This window comes from Eurosta solidaginis, chromosome 1 (genome assembly GCF_040869045.1).
Source record: "Eurosta solidaginis isolate ZX-2024a chromosome 1, ASM4086904v1, whole genome shotgun sequence".
NCBI classification, from domain to species: Eukaryota; Metazoa; Arthropoda; class Insecta; order Diptera; family Tephritidae; genus Eurosta; species Eurosta solidaginis.
This window is the reverse complement of record NC_090319.1, coordinates 274,463,861-274,481,297: the sequence shown is the minus strand read 5'-3', so window position 1 is coordinate 274,481,297 and position 17,437 is coordinate 274,463,861. Positions and strand designations below refer to the sequence as shown.

The following is a 17,437-nucleotide window of genomic DNA, read 5'->3' as shown; positions in this document are numbered from 1 at the left end:
AATTGGTTGGCACAATATGGGCATCAAACGAAAGGTGTTAATGAGTATTTTAAAAGGGAGTGGGCCTTAGTTCTATAGGTGGACGCCGTTTCGAGATATCGCCATAAAGGTGGGCCAGGGGTGACTCTAGAATTCGTTTGTGCAATATGGGTATCAAACGAAAGGAGTTAATGAGTATTTTAAGAGGGAGTGGGCCTTAGTTCTATAGGTGGACGCATTTTCGAGGTATCGCCATAAAGGTGGACCAGGGGTGACCCTAGAATGAGTTTGTATGATATGGGTATCAAATTAAAGGTATTAATAAGAGTTTTAAAAGGGAGTGGTGGTAGTTGTATATGTGAAGGCGTTTTCCAGATATCGACCAAAATGTGGACCAGGGTGACCCAGAACATCATCTGTTGGATACCGCTAATTTATTTATATATGTAATACCTGCCAAGATTTTAAGGGTTTTTTATTTCGCGCTGCAGAACTTTTTCATTTTCTTCTACTTAATATGGTAGGTGTCACAACCATTTTATAAAGTTTTTTCTAAAGTTATATTTCGCGTCAATAAAACAATCCAATTACCTTACCATATTTCATCCCTTTTTTCGTATTTGGTATAGAATTATGGCATTTTTTTCATTTTTCGTAATTTTCGATATCGAAAAAGTGGGCGTGGTCATAGTCTGATTTCGTTCATTTTTCATACCAAGATAAAGTGAGTTCAGATAAGTACGTGAACTGAGTTTAGTAAAGATATATCGATTTTTGCTCAAGTTATCGTGTTAACGGCCATGCGGAAGGACAGACGGAAGACTGTGTATAAAAACTGGGCGTGACATCAACCGATTTCGCCCATTTTCACAGAAAACAGTTAACGCCATAAAATCTATGCCCCTACCAAATTTCAAAAGGATTGGTTGATTTTTGTTCGACTTATGGCGATAAAAGTATCCTAGACAAATTAAATGAAAAAGGGCGGAGCCACGCCCATTTTTAAATTTTCTTTTATTTTTGTATTTTGTTGCACCATATCATTACTGGAGTTGAATCTTGACATAATTTACTTATATACTGTAAAGATATTAAATTTTTTGTTAAAATTTTACTTTAAAAAAAATTTTTTTTTAAAAGTGGGCGTGGTCCTTCTCCGATTTTGCTAATTTTTATTAAGCGTACATATATTAATAAGAGTAACGTTCCTGCCAAATTTCATCATGATATATTCAACGACTGCCAAATTACAGCTTGCAAAAGTTTTAAATTACCTTCTTTTAAAAGTGGGCGGTGCCACGCCCATTGTCCAAAGTTTTACTAATTTTCTATTTTGCGTCATAATTTCAACTCATCTACCAAGTTTCGTCGCTTTATCTGTCTTTTGTAATGAATTATCGCACTTTTTCGGTTTTTCGAAATTTTCGATATCGAAAAAGTGGGCGTGGTTATAGTCCGATATCGTTCATTTTAAATAGCGATCTGAGATGAGTGCTCAGGAACCTACATACCAAATTTCATCAAGATACCTCAAAATTTACTCAAGTTATCGTGTTAACGGACGGACGGACGGACGGACATGGCTCAATCAATTTTTTTTTCGATCCTGATTATTTTGATATATGGAAGTCTATATCTATCTCGATTCCTTTATATATGTACAACCAACCGTTATCTAATCAAACTTAATATACTCTGTGAGCTCTGCTCAACTGAGTATAAATATATTAAATATGAAAGGTCGCCAAACAATTTACTCAGACAACATTTGGTTTATTCGTTCTAGTTCTATAAATAGAACAAAAACAGCAATAATACCACGTTTCTCTAACACGCCTTACAAACGGGCATAACTTCAACACATAACATACGAAGTATGTAATTTTAGAAGATAATATATGCGAAAGAAGGCAATTGGGAAAAACTTTACAACAACTATGGCATGACGTAGCTGAATGCGTTTGCAACCATTTCAACTATCGTAGGAGTGCGGATTCGACTCCCACTCCCGGGAGAAAAGGCTTTGAAGAGATTTACAAGGTATAATCGAAACAGCTGTCGCCTTGTCCGTCCTGATGTCACGTTGTTTAAATGTTTCCCAAATTATTAAATAAATTATAAAAAATTACAATTGATTAATATTTTTGATACATTTAAATTAGGCATACGATATGAAGTAATCAAAAAATGTTTATATTTTTTAATTAGAGGAGAGAAAAACAAATAAGAATAGTCAAAAGCCTTTGCTATAATCATGAAATAAAAATTACTATTTTAACCCTACAATAATTGACAGTTGTAAACAACCAAATATTTGTGTTTTCCTTCCAACTAAAAAGAACTAAGAAAAAAGATGAAAAGCAGCAAAAACTAAACATAGTCATAAAATGAAAAAATACAAATTTATTAAAAAATTAGGATTATTAGACCTAAAGCAACAGTTTTACAAATCATATCATTAAAAAAATATAATAAAACTATGCGAATAATATAGTTTATATAATAAAATACGTCATAAGATTAAAAATAACAAAATAATGAAGTGACTAAAGATTAAAAAAAAATAATAATTATGAATAAATAGTCCGAAATATATATAATATTCATGTTACTAAAAAATAGCTATTCAAATCAAATTAACGATTGCTGATCTGAAATTATTAGAATTAACCAAACACATGGAAACAAAAAAAAAAAAACAATCTATTATAACACTGGAAAAACGTAAAACTAGCAGAACAGTCAAGCATAGAATTTATTATAACCATGAAATTAAAAATTAATAGTTTTGACATTAAACAATTGAAAGTAAGCGAAAAATTTAATGAATAATATAATCAGTCAAAATCATATAATTAAAAAATTTAAAACTATCCACATCAATCAAAGAATATTATTTAACAGAAATAAACAAATTAATATATAATCAAACCGATTTATCACAATCATGGATTTAAAAATAATTTAATAAACACTTAATACATACTGATCCAAAATGATTGCAGTTTATCAAAACTTATCCAAATATTTAACTGATCAGTCGAAAATAAGCTGATGTAAGTAATAATATTCTATGTATTGCCGTATAATAAAAATCCAAATAATTCACTTAAGAAATTAAACTAAAAATCATTATAAAAAAAAACTATTCAATTTAATTATGTTATTAAAAATAATGACTTATTAAATTTAAGTGCTGTTCTTTTATCCGATTATATGATTAAGTGGAATAATCAATTGTCGGTCAATCGATTCATTAATTTTTTTTTTAAATTAAAGCAACTGAACAATTTTTGTAATTGATTAATCGAAATTTGTTTGATTCATAACTAAAGTGGGCTATAAAAAAAAAGTCATACAGTATATATTCTAATAGTTCAAACAATAAACAATATTCGTATTAATCAAGTTATTTTAAATAATGACTCAATAGATAATAGGGATTAAGTTGATATAATTATAATTAAGCAATTGTTCGGCCAATCGTATAATAGATTCATTACAATTTTGATTAATTTGAAGCATATATCACATGAGTAATTATATAGAACTGGTTGAAAAATAATTGATTATTTTGTGCAGATATTCTTAACTAAAGTTGATTTTAAAAAAATTTTAAAAAATACATAGAATGTTTTAAAATACATCAAACCGAAAAATTTTTAAATGGAAAAAGTTGAAAATAATATTCAAATAACAGCTGACCACGAATAGTTAAATCACAGAACACTTTATTCAAAGTATTGTTATTAAGTAGAATATTGATTACTTATTAATCTTGCTTCTGGATTAATCAAAAAAGTGATTACTTTTGATAAATAAAAAAATAGAAATAATTGATTATTGTGATTAATCAAAACCTAAAGCAAATAACTAATCACGTACTCCTAGTAAATACAATTTGTTTTTACTTAAATGACGGCAATTAAGCAACTATTCTATTAATCAAGTGATCAAAATCACTCTTAACTTTAGTTCCAACTTAAAAGTGCTATCCTACTTTACAGCTCTAATCGAAAAAGAGTCGTATTCCAAGGGCCAATATTCTTATGCTATATAATCCGAACGAAATGAGTATCGCCTCAAGCTAAAGACTAGGTCCGCATTTCCGTTTTCAATTCATTTGCAATCCACTCTTTCACAATTGTAATTTTTTTCTACTGGGTAAATACATATTCCTTCATACAAGCATACAAAACTGTTTTTTGGCTTATAGTAAGTAATACTCTTATGGTTATATTCGCATGTGTGTTGATTTTTATTAGTTCTTTTTTGTCGGAATTACGTATCCGTTGGATACGTTTGGTTATTCTTGTACTCAATTATAGGGAATTACGCGTCTATCTCGCTTCACGATTGGCTAACCACATATGCGCGAACATTTTCAACGTTTGGACAGAGAAACTTTGTAAAGCTGACAACTCGCGCCACATACCATAGGGAGTGCAAACATATCCATATGTACATATTTTATTCAGTTATACTTTAATATCTTTCTGCAAACAAACTGAAGTAGTTAATAACCATACATACTGTGACTGGGTAATTTGGTGTTTGTTGTTGGTATGGAGTTGTGGCTCGTTGGCTCTAAGGCTTGGTAATGCGGTTTGACTGTAATGAATTAATTGTTGCAATGTGACAGTTATTATTTCTACTTATACCTTTAATCATCTATTTATTTATTTTTTTCTTTTTGTTAACATAACTGTTATTGTGTTTGTTGTACATTACTCATGTTCACTGAATGTGAAGTGTCTACTATGCTCACTCGCTAAGTATTTTTAATTAGTATGTTTGAGCATCTTTGTACATATGTATGAACCTATAACGAATTGTTTGCGAACATTTTATTTGTTTGGTGCTTTTTTAATGGTGTTTTTTTCTGAGAAAATGTTACCCTCAGGGTGCACTATTAAATTCTACCTTTTGAACTGGATCACCTGATGCTATGCAAATTGGCTATGTTTATAGATAATGAGACTCCTTTTCTTATTCAGTGGTAAATATTTTGTGGAAGAAACACACAAACACAAGAGAACTGAGAAGAACGAACAGGTCGACATTATTTTCAGAAAAGAGAACGCCATAGCTTGAATGTGTACTTCGAAACAGCTTTGATAGATTTTAGGAAAAATAATAATAAAAGGATATAGACAGGGTAAGACTAGAAGGCCTCGGTAGTCAAGCGAATTATACTTTATGGGGTACTGGTCCGAAAACAGTGAGCACTACAAAAATGTTACTACCAGCCAGGAGGGTGCAGCCCAGTCGTTAACTAGGCTTCGTGGTATGGGATTCAAGCTTTTTTACCTGGGGTAAAATTTTGTCTGTCTACAGCTGCCTAAGACTAAAGATAGGCCGAACGGCATCTGCAAGGAAGACTAGTTTTCATTGAGAAACTTTTCATGACAGAAATATACTCGGAGTACCTGCCAAGGTGCGACCCCGCTTAGAAAAATATTTTTCTAATTAAAAACATATTTCTAATTTTTTTGATGTTGTTTTGGCCAAGGCTTGAACCCAGGATCTTCGGTGTGGTAGGCGGAATACGCTACGCTTTTGAGTTAAGATAATTCAATATCGACTCCAACACCTACTCATAGCCAGTCCGCTATTAAAGACTTGAGTTGAAATGTTGGGCAAGTAGCGGCCTGACAGTGCCTGCCCTCACTTGTGATTGCATTAAGTTTAAGATCATCTCCGTCACTGACCCCATCAGTATCTCGTACAAGCCAGCATGGGTACAACTGAAACGAATATGAAAACCTCTGAGGAGTTAGCAGTTCCGCTGGTTGCCTTGTATCGATGGGTCCCGAGTCAGTTCTCATGCATACTAGCGCTTCCACGGAAACGAGATGAGAGGCGGTCAAAGTTATTTGGCTCGGCATTACCCATATAGTTACGCTATCTAAGGTTTTGAGGCGTCACTGTCCAAAGGAGGTCAATGCGGTATCTCTTAATATACTGAAAACTCTTTATTGCTGCTATTGCATAGAGGATGAAGAGGTGGAATTATCGACTCAAAGTATACTCGTCTCGACTTATATAGATCCCTACCGAATCTGTCCAGGGTTGTAATCGTTCTTATTAGAAACTATATCGTCACTCAAAAGGATTCTCTGAGTAGGCAAAGCTATCTTATGTAGTATAACCAATTGGAAACATAAAGCGAACCTTTTCCGCCTGGGGCTTTCAGTGGAGTAGGCTTTCCTTACTTCGACTGCGGCAAAGTTGAGTGTCGATAAAAATACCGTCTAAGCCAAAGTTTATTTTTTCATTAGTATAAATGGCTTAGCCAAGGCAACCGCTGTGTTTGCCGCTGCCTGTATAAAGCTGGTTCATCACATCTCTCATCTCTGCTTCGATGGTTCTCCAAAAATTACCAACACAGATACGATGACTGACTTGTAGAGTTTAGTTTTCGTTTGTCCCACGAAGTCTCTAATTCTCAAGTGCTTACTAAGCCTTTGTTCGCATGTATAATTTCTTCCGGTATTCTACATATAACCGGTATTCAGGGCATTATTATGTTATGCAGGATACGGTTCTCATCACTGCTTAACAGTTATACGTCGTACGTTTGACCATCCGATAGTGTCGAAGTGAGAACTGCATCATCCCGGCTCCCGGCAAAAAAATGTTTATAAATATGGATAAGGATGAGGATATGGATAAAGCTTATGATAAGGATTGGTATAAGGATGAGGATAAGAGTAAGCATAAACATAAACATAAGGATAAGGTTAATGATAAGAATAATGAAAAGATAAGGATAAGGATGAGTATAAGGATAAGGACAAAGATAAGGCTAAGGACAAGGAAAAGGATAAGGAAAAGGACAAAGATAGACGGAGAGCCAATAGACACGCACATAAACACAAATTCAGCGCGTCACCAATCACCATCAACGCTAAAGAGGTTGAGGACGCCATTGGTCGTGCTAAACCATCCAAAGCAGTGGGCCCAGACGGCATAGCCATGCCGATGCTTAAAAGCCTAGGGAAGGAGGGTTTCAAATATTTAGCGCATGTATTCAACCTGTCTCTTTCCACCTTTGTCATACCTGAGAAATGGAAAATGGCCAAGGTGGTCCCGCTACTAAAGCCTGGGAAACCAGCTAACATAGGTGAGTCGTATCGTCCGATATCTCTCCTATCGCCAGTGGCAAAGACGCTTGAAGCCATTTTGCTCCCTTATTTCCAAGCAAATTTGCAGCTAGCCCCTCATCAGCATGGCTTCAGAAAAGTCCATAGCACTACCACCGCGCTAAATGCCATTACCACCCAGATAAATTGCGGTTTAAATCAATACCCCCACCATAGAACAGTAATCGTAGCGCTAGACCTATCAAAAGCTTTTGATACGGTCAAGCATGGCTCGTTGCTGCAAGACCTGGAAGGGTCTACCCTTCCCCCATGTCTTAAAAGGTGGACCGCAAATTATCTGGGTGGTCGGCAGGCATGGGTGCAATTTAGAAGCGAAACATCAAAACCAAGGAGAATTAAACAAGGGGTGCCACAGGATAGTGTCCTATCCCCACTTTTGTTTCATTTCTACATATCTAAGCTACCTTCACCACCGGAAGGAGTCACAATCGTTTCCTACGCCGATGACTGCACAATAATGGCCACAGGCCCAGGCCCAAAGATCGATGCGCTATGCAATAAAATAAACGGTACCTCCCTGATCTCTCCAGTTTTTTCGCCTCGCGAAACCTGCCATTATCACCGACTAAATCTTCCGCGACCTTATTTACAACATGGACGTCCCAAATGTCGACCATTTTGAACATCCACGTCGATGGCACTACGCTACCGACTGTCCTACACCCCAAAATCTTGGGTGTGACGTTTGATCAGGATCTACATTTTGGTGAGGACGCAGCCGCAGTTGTTCCGAGAATTCAGAGCCGTAACAAAATCCTCAAATCCCTCGCTGGCAGTACTTGGGGAAAAGATAAAGAAACGCTCATGACTACATACAAAGCAATTAGCCAGCCGATTACGTGCTACGCGTCACCCATATGGTCGCCAAGCCTAAAAATCACCCACTGGAAGAAACTACAGGCCTGCCAAAATACTGCTCTCAGAATCGCCACGGGCTGTCTTCTTATGTCCCCAGAACACCATCTTCATAATGAGGCGAGAAAACTCCCCATCAGGGAGAGAAATGAGATGCTGACCAAACAGTTCCTGTTGAATACCCAGAAACCTGGGCATCCCAACAGACATCTGATTGATGAACCAGCACCGCCTAGGGGCTTAAGGAGTCATCTCCGTAAGAATTTTGAGGAAATACGGCACCTGAGAACCCAGCCGTATGAAGTGAAAAAACACAAGCAAGTCCTTGGTGAACTCCATAAACAGGCGTCGGACCTTTATGCCGGGAATTGGCCGGTGAATCCAGTACTTAACGAAAATTATCCAACACTCGCGGAAGAGGAACGCATACTCCCCAGGGAAACGCGTGTCACTCTTGCTCAACTTCGTTCTGGATACTGTAACAGGTTAAACTCTTACCTATCCAGAATCAACCCCGACATACAAAATGTATGCCCCGCTTGCAATGTGTCCCCACATGACACCAACCATCCCTTTAATTGTAATGTGGAACCAACGTGTTTAACACCCCTTTCATTATGGTCCACCCCTGTTGAAACGGCAAGTTTCCTTGGACTCCCGTTAGAGGATATTGATGACAATTTGTGATCGGTCGCGGCTATTAGGTGGGGCGAGCATTGCTACAACAACAACAACAACATAAGGAAAAGGATACGGATATGGACGAAGTGAGAGTGTCGAAGTGAGAACTGCATCATCCCGGCTCCCGGCAAAATTTTTTTTTATAAATATGGATAAGGATGAGCATATGGATAAAGCTTATGATAAGGATTGGTATAAGGATAAGGATTAGTATAAGGATGAGGATAAGAGTAAGCATAAGCATAAACATAAGGATAATGTTAAGGATAAGAATAATGAAAAGATAAGAATAAGTATAAGGATAAGGACAAAGATAAGGCTAAGGACAAGGAAAAGGAAAAGGATAAGGATGGGGATAAGGATAAGGATAAGGATAAGCATAAGGATAAGGATAAGAATAAGGATAAGGATAAGGATAATTATAAGTATAAGAATAAGGATAAGGACAAGGATAAGAATAAGGATAAGGATAAGTATAAGAATAAGTATAAGGATAACGACAAGTGTTAGGATTAGCATAAGTATAAGGATAACGATGTGGATAAGGATAAGGATAAGCATAAGGATAAGGATAAGGATAAGAATAAGAATAAGTATAAGTATAAGGATAAGGATTATGATAAGGATAAAGATAAGGATAAGGATAAGGAAAAAGAAAAGGATAAGGAGAAGGAAAATGAAAAGGGTAAGGGTAAATATACACACAAATTTGAAATTTTATTGTCAACGAAAAGGATGTTCGGCCGTTTCAAATGTGTGCTATCTTTTCACTTACATTTTTATACTCAGCGTGCTTTGCACACAGAGTATATTAACTTTGATTGGATAACGGTTGGTTGTACAGGTATAAAGGAATCGAGATAGATATAGACTTCCATATATCAAAATCATCAGTATCGAAAAAAAATTTGATTGAGCCATGTCCGTCCGTCCGTCTGTCCGTTAACACGATAACTTGAGTAAATAATGAGACATCTTCACCAAATTTGGTACACGAGCGTATCCAGAATAGATTGGTATTGAAAATGAGCAAAATCGGATGATAACCACGCCCACTTTTTATATATATAGCATTTTGGAAAACACAAAAACCTGATTATTTAGTAAATAATACACCTAAATTGCTGAACATTGACTTGTGGACTGATATTGAGACTCTTGATAAAAATTTGAAAAACATTTTTAAAATGGGCGTGGCACCGCCCACTTCTGATAAAATTAATTTTACAAATATTATTAATCATAAATTAAAAATCGTTACACCTATCGTTGCAAAATTCGGCAGAGAGGTTGTATTTACTATAAGGAATGCTTTGAAGAAAAATTAACGAAATCGGTTAAGGACCACGCCACTTTTATATAAAAGATTTTTTAAAAGGCCGTGGACGAATAAAAGAAGCTATATCTTTGCAAAAAAAGAGCTTTATATCAATGGTATTTCATTTCCCAAGCGGATTTATAACAATATATAGGAAAAACTACAAATTTAAAAAAATGGGCGTGGCACCGCCCCTTTTATGACTAAGCAGTTTTCTATGTTTCGGAGTCATAACTCGAAGAAAAATTAACGGATCTTAATAAAGTTGGGTACACAAATTTTCCTTATAGCAGAAAATATTTCTAGTAAAAATGGACGGGATCGGTTAAAGCCCACGGCAACTTAGATATAAAACAAGTTTAAAAGGGTCGTATACTAGAATAATAAGCTATAACTTAGCAAAAAATAGTTTTGAATCAATGATATTTCATTATCAAGTTTTATTTTAAGAGGAAACGGGGAGAAATTTTTCTTTTAGACGGGCGGTGCTACGTGTTATGTAGAAAAGTAATTTATCTGAAATGAAATGTGCAATTGAAGCTCACGCTGAGTATATAATGTTCGGTTACACCCGAACTTAGACACTTTTACTTGTTTTAATTAAAATTTTTTTTGTGAATTTCTTAAATTAATGTAAATATTTAATATTTTTTACGTGTTAAATTAACAAATTTGTTTTCTTTCTTGTCTTTACAGATTTATTACGCAGCGGTGTTATTTTCTTAAAATGTAAATTTTAAATAAAGTCGACATCTACCATAATTTTAACATAAGTACATATGTATGTACACACATATCTACATACATACGCTGCCATTGTATGCATGGTTATTTGATATTTCTTCTGTGATATTTAATCAAAGTTTCTGTTTCCTAAAAAGAATTGAAAGAAAAATTGCAAATAACAAATAAACACGTACGAGTACAACAGCAACAACTTGAACCATCACATACTTGAATAGATGGCGGCGTCTAATCTTAGCATAGGAAGTGTTATATACATTTTTTGTTTTTTGTTTATTTGTTTTTTATTACCTGACATGTGCTTGGCGTGTGCGAAACTGTGATGTTACCAAATATACTCGTTATAATCTACTGCCAACAACAACAACAAACAAAAACAACGCAAACACAACGTTTAACCGTTAACAATATCATCAGCACATGGAATACCAGCAGCAACGACAACAGCAACAGCTACATTAGCAACATCATCAACAGCAACGACATTTGCAACAACAAATACAAAAACAACGACATCAAACACAGCAATAACAACAACGATCAGAACAGCATATATATTAACAACAACAACTACGTCATTGGCAACTGTCAGCACCACAACCTTAATGACAACAACAACGACATCCACAGCCACGCCTCAATCAAGTATGAAAATTGTATTGTTCAATTGTATCGTCGTGTTTGTGGTTGTATTTTGTTGGTGTTAACGTCGTTATAAAGACTACAACAACAAACGTGCACGCATTGAGTTAATGTCACACATCAACAGCAACATAAACGAGCAGCAACAAAAAAAAAAAAAAACAAATCCAATTGCTGCAGCTCACTAAACAACAAATTGAAAAATATAAAAAAGACCAACAAAAAATTTCTAGAATTTTATTAAAACTATTAAAACCAAGAACCACGTTCTCATCATCATCGCTGGCGTCGGCGTCGTCTTCATTATATTTCCGTCAACAGATATTGCCCAGAGTGTGGTCAGTTGTTGTGCGGAGGGCCATTGAACTGTATGTGAAGCAGAAATATCGCAAACGGAAATTTACAAACATAATTCGAAAATATGAATTTAATTATTGTTGCCATTGTGCTAGTAATGGTCCACAAGGAATATATGGCAAGTCCAACTCCATTAAAATTACCAGGTAAGTGGAAGATAATGAGAAATGAATACCAAACATGAGTAGATACCCTGCAAAAATCGTTGGATCATGTGGTCCACTGGAGTACTTACCATTGTACTCCACTGTGATGCAGCAATGGACCAACTCATATTTCTACACGAACATATTGTAAGCCGATCATTGCTCGTTTTTAACGATTGTAATCACTACAGGATGTTTATTGGACTGTGGGTGCTCCATGGATTACTCTGATGTAATGCGGAGCTGGAGTATATGGTCCCGTCCTAGGACATCGCAATGTTAATTGGACCATATTTTTTGTATGAATTGTGGTTAATTTTGGAGCACTCGGTTGGTCCATAGCGAGTACTCCATACATGCATGCATGGAGTACTCGCGATTTTTGCAGAGATATGAGTTATTTACACACATACTAACCTATAGATTGAGTTATATAACATTATGCATTGCTACATACGCATATATCTGAACATATATATATAAAGCAGCGAACGGAAAAATAGCAGTGGTAATTGAATTCTTCTTTAATTTATTTTCAATATTTTGAAGAGAAACTTCTACGAATAATGTTAAGGAAGCTATGCAAACCAAACTCCAAAACGTTTTCGAAAATTTAAAAATTTGTACAAAAATTTTTAGCTTTTTAATTGGAGTTCTCTGAATTTTTCTTTCCTTTATTACTAATAATTTAATAAAAACTTGTACGAACTCTGCAACTGAAACTAAGCAAACCAATCTGAAAAACGTTTTCGAAGAAATTCGAAAATTTTACGGCAATTTCGAACTTTTTTTGGAAGTTATCGAAATTATTCTTTTATTTCTGTCGAACATTTTAAGAAAGGCTTTGAATGAAATTTGTAACTGGAACTATGCAAATCAATCTTAACAAGGTTTTCCAAATATTTTCAAAATTTCGAAACATTTACTTGAATTCCGTGAACTTTTCTTTTCTATATTTTGAATATTTAAGAAAGCTCGTTTAACAGGAAATAAGAAAATTTCAGAAAATTAAAAAAAAAATCGGAACTTTTTATTTGGAGCTCCCTGAATTCTTGCCTTTTTATTTTGCATATTTTAAGAAAAGCTTGTATGATTTTTGTAACTGGAAACCAACATTAAAAACGTTTTCGAAAAAATTCGAAAATTCAAGAAATTTTTACGAAAACTTCTAACGTCTTATTTGTAGTTCTCTGAATTCGTCATTTCATTAATTTAAATGCCTTAAGAAAAAAAATTAATGAGTTTTTTAAGTGAAATTGTGCAAACAAGTTTCAAAGGTGTTTTCGAAAATACTCGAGACTTTTAAGAAATTCTCGAACTTTTATTTGGAGTTATCTAAAATTTTCACTTCTTTATTTTGAAGAATATTTGCTAAAACAATACAAACCAATCTTAAAAAGTTTTCAAAAAAATTCGAAAATTCAAAACAATTTTGCGAAAACTTCGAACGTGAAATGAACTTTGAACGCAAATGAAAAAGAAATTATAATTGACGAAATTTTATAGAATTTCCACTGCTATTTTTCTGTTCGCTGCTGTTTCTCCGTCGTCTATATGCGTAGATAGATCTGTTTGACGTTACATAACCTTTGATGAAAAATTCAAAAGCAATAGATGCCCTCCACTATTCATATGTAATGCATATTTAATGCGGGTGGCGTAGTGACGGACTATTCGTGAGCCAATACGCATCAACATTGCCAAGGGCCAGAAACAACCGTCCACACATTGATTTAATCAAAAGAGGTTGCTTGTTTATAGTGGCAATCGCCTTTTGGGTTTAATAAAGTTTGATTTTTGAAAAGACAGAAAATTCATTTATGGCGTATTCCAAAGATATGGCTGGAACATATTGACTCGACTTGGAGTTAAACTTAAAGAATTTGTTTTTTTTTGTTTATGCACGTTGTGGCAGCGCGCTTCCCTCACGCGATCGACTTATATTCATTATAAATATATATGTATGAACCCAATATATATGTACTGTCCGTCTTAAACGAAGTCTCTCTAATGCTTGTATCCATTCCAGGACACTTTTTGATGAAGTGTATGGTGACCTGCGACTGCAGCTTAGGCACGCTTCTTCCAGTTACATTTTCCACCTGAAACTACATTGATCCTGAAGCCTGTGAGATATACTTATTTAAGGACAGAGTGAATAGAAGGCGCAATCCCTTCTTTATATTTGGAACTATCTGCACCCAATGAAAAAGTGTAGGCGATAGGCCTTATCTTGCAGGTATACACGGAGGCAAGCAGGCCTCCTCAGTCAGTTTAATATCTGGTTCCTCTCTTGTAGGACTCTACCTTCTAACATGGGCATAGTCCAATTCGGGACCAGTCAAACTCACAGTTGACGTGTTAGTCTGTTAAAATCAGTTTTCATTCGATTTGAGATTTCAGGGGACGTTAAATCGTTCTCCGCTAACAAAAAAAGCCATTCAGTGTGATTTACCTGCGAGGAGAATCAAGCCTACTTTTCAAATTTCGTGCTCCATTTTAAATTGGTGTCTCGGGAATAACCTGTTTAATGCCGACTCCGAACGACAGATGCAAGGTAGACGAGTTCTCTCTGAGAAAATTTTCATGTGAAAATGTTCGGAGTGTTTGCCAAACCGGAGGCGTCTCCACTTAAGAAAAGCTTTTCTCTAATTGAATAAACTTTTTTTTTAAGTTTTGATGTTGCTTTGATCTGGGGTTGAGGTCAAGATCTTTGAAGTCGTAGGCGGTGCACTCACTTACTTAATTGGCGCTTAACTGTCTAATCGGTTATGGCTGTTCAACAAGGCGCGCCAGTCGCTCCTTCGCTCCGCCAACCGGCGTCAATTAGCCACACCAAGGGAGTTTAAGTCGTTTTCCACCTGGTCGTTCCAACGGAGTGAGGGCCACCCTCTTCCTCTGCTTCCATAGGTGGGTTCCGATAGAAACACTTTCTTGGCCGGAGCATCATCTTTCATTCGCTTAACATGGCCTAGCCAGCAGTGTTGCCAGGTGATGAAAAAAAGAAGCTAGATTGGCAAAAAAAGGTTAGAAAAAGCTAAATTTAGAAAAAAAAGAAGCTAAAAAAAGGCCAGAAATTTTTTTGATAATTCATAAATTTTTTTTTTATATTTTAGTTTACACATTTGTAAATAAAAACTTATAAACATAACTTAAACATAACTGTTTGTTTCAAAATATATCAGGCACATTTCCTTGACTAGCACATGGAATTACTTTAAATGATTGCATATATGTATATACACAAACAAAAAAATATTACAAACTAATTATTTATATAAAATGTTCCCCGTCTGAAGAATCAGAAGAGCTTAAGTCTGCGTATAAAGTTTGGCTATTTACCATAGATATGAGATCATCGGTAATTTCAAAATCGTTACAACATTTAGATAAGCGTTTTAACGAGCATCTAATATTAAGCAGCGCATTAAGCATTTTAATTTTTAGTTTGTTCCTTAATATAGTTTTCAGAATTTTCATGCCACTAAAAATTCTTTCAACCTCCACGTTACTGAGTGGTAATACTCAAAAACTAAATATGATTTCGACAAGTTCTAAAAAAGGTGGTTCGTTTAATGCATTTTTATGTTCTCGGACTTCCGACCAAAATTCCATGATGGAGTGTACATTTTCCCATTGTATGGTTATAAGTTTTCGCCACTGCAGCTCTATTAATGCTATTTGACTTGAAGAATAACTATACTTCTCTTTTTCAAAGTAAGAAAATACATCTGGCTTTGAAACTTTCAACGAATTTTCAGCAGAAAAAGAATTAATTTTTTGTAGAGAACTCATATTATTAGGTATTAGGTGTTCACAGGAACTATTGAAATTATTTTATTTTAGAAATTTTTAAAAATACATTCAGATTAAAAAAGGCTAGAAAAAAGTCACGAAGCTAAACTCAAAATTTCGAGGCTAAAGGCAAAAACAAAAGGCTAAATCTAGCCTCGAAAGGGCTAACCTGGCAACACTGCTAGCCAGCGCAGCCGTTGCGTTTTAATTCGCTGGACTATGTGGATGTCTGCTTTTAGCTCGTACAACTCAGCATTAAACTTTCTTCGGTACTCGCCATCGCCAACGCGTAGAGGTCCATAAATCTTCCGAAGAACTTATCTCTCGAACACTCCCAAAGCCGCCTCATCTGCTGTTGTCATGGTTCATGCTTCTGCCCTATATAGCAGGACGGGTACGATAAGTGACTTCTAGAGTATGATTTTCGTTCGCCGAGAGAGGACTTTACTTTTCAATTGCCTTTCTAGTCCAAAGTAGCATTTATTGGCAAGATTGATTCTTCGCTGGATTTCACTGCTGATGTTATTGTTAGTGTTGGTGCTGGTTCCCAAATAAACGAAGTCTTTTACTATATCGAAATTATGGCTGCCAACAGTAGCGTGGTTGCCAAGGCGCGTATGCTCTGACTCTTTGCTCGATGACAGCAGGTACTTCGTTTTGTCCTCATTCACCATCAAACCCATCTTTACTGCTTCTTTTTCCAGTTTGGAGTAAGACCGGTCCGGTCAAAACAAAGCCCAATTATTTCCCTACAAAAAATATGCATTCCACTTTGTGAGGCAACGTAAGTTTGTGCGGTTTTTTGGGCTGTGAAACTTTCGGGATTCATCGTGCTACATTTTAGTAGCTCAAAAAACTGATACTGTTTAACAAAGTGGACTGCGCATATCATAAGGGGATGAAAGGGCTCGATTTGGAATAACATAATAAAATAACAGCCCGACTCTTTATAAAAAAAATTTCAAAAAAAAAAAAATGCTACAGGGATTATCTAAATGTTTTTTTGTGTACGTTGAAAGATGGTCTAAATATTTTTTTAAAAGGGCGTAAAGAAAATCAGAAAATTTTTCCACACACTGCATCATCGCAATACGTTCATAATGCGGCCACTCATTTTCATATAAACTGAAATGGCAACATTTGCACCAACTGTCGTGGATTTTGGAGATCTCAAGTTTTTCGAGTGGCAACTCTTGACGTGAAGAGCCTCATTTACTTGCATTTGATCACAATGCTACAATCACTACTTAGCTCATTTCTCAATTAACTATAACGACCGAAAAGACGACAGCCTACCGATTTCTAATTACGTTCTCTTATTGTAATTTCATGACCTGGTTAATGTTGCTAAAAAGTTGTTGACAACGAAATAAAATTCACCCACGGAATTAAATAAAATTTTTTCAAAAATTTACACAGCTTGTGTAAATTGTGTAAATACGCCAACAAAAAAAAAAAACGCAAACACATAACATTCCCCGCCCATTATAATAACACCCAACTACCCGTGGCTACACGCACAACTGAAACAGTTACGTCCTTTAAATTGACAGCATCATTCCGCACTTGACCAATTTAATTTTTCTTGATACAACTGTCTGTGTGGATGTATTATGTGCCGTAGATGTTGTGCCTGAAAGTGAGTGAGGCCGCATGATGTTGCGGAGCTAAACGAGAACGTGGGGATTTATGTACTCGAATACCGAGCAATTTAAAATGTCAATTAATTAGCAAATTGCTAACAGATGCATACA

The 17,437-nt window shown here is 35.3% G+C and overlaps 1 protein-coding gene across 1 annotated transcript in view; it reads left to right on the top strand.

The window, feature by feature from the left end:
- Kul (Kuzbanian-like) overlaps window positions 1-17,437 on the top strand; it is a 454,968-nt gene that overhangs the window by 60,657 nt on the left and 376,874 nt on the right. The window contains exon 2 of the mRNA XM_067760833.1: window positions 10,696-11,888. Coding sequence (XP_067616934.1) covers window positions 11,807-11,888 — 82 coding nt within the window. The 5' untranslated portion in view covers window positions 10,696-11,806. The remainder of the gene's footprint in view (window positions 1-10,695; window positions 11,889-17,437) is intronic.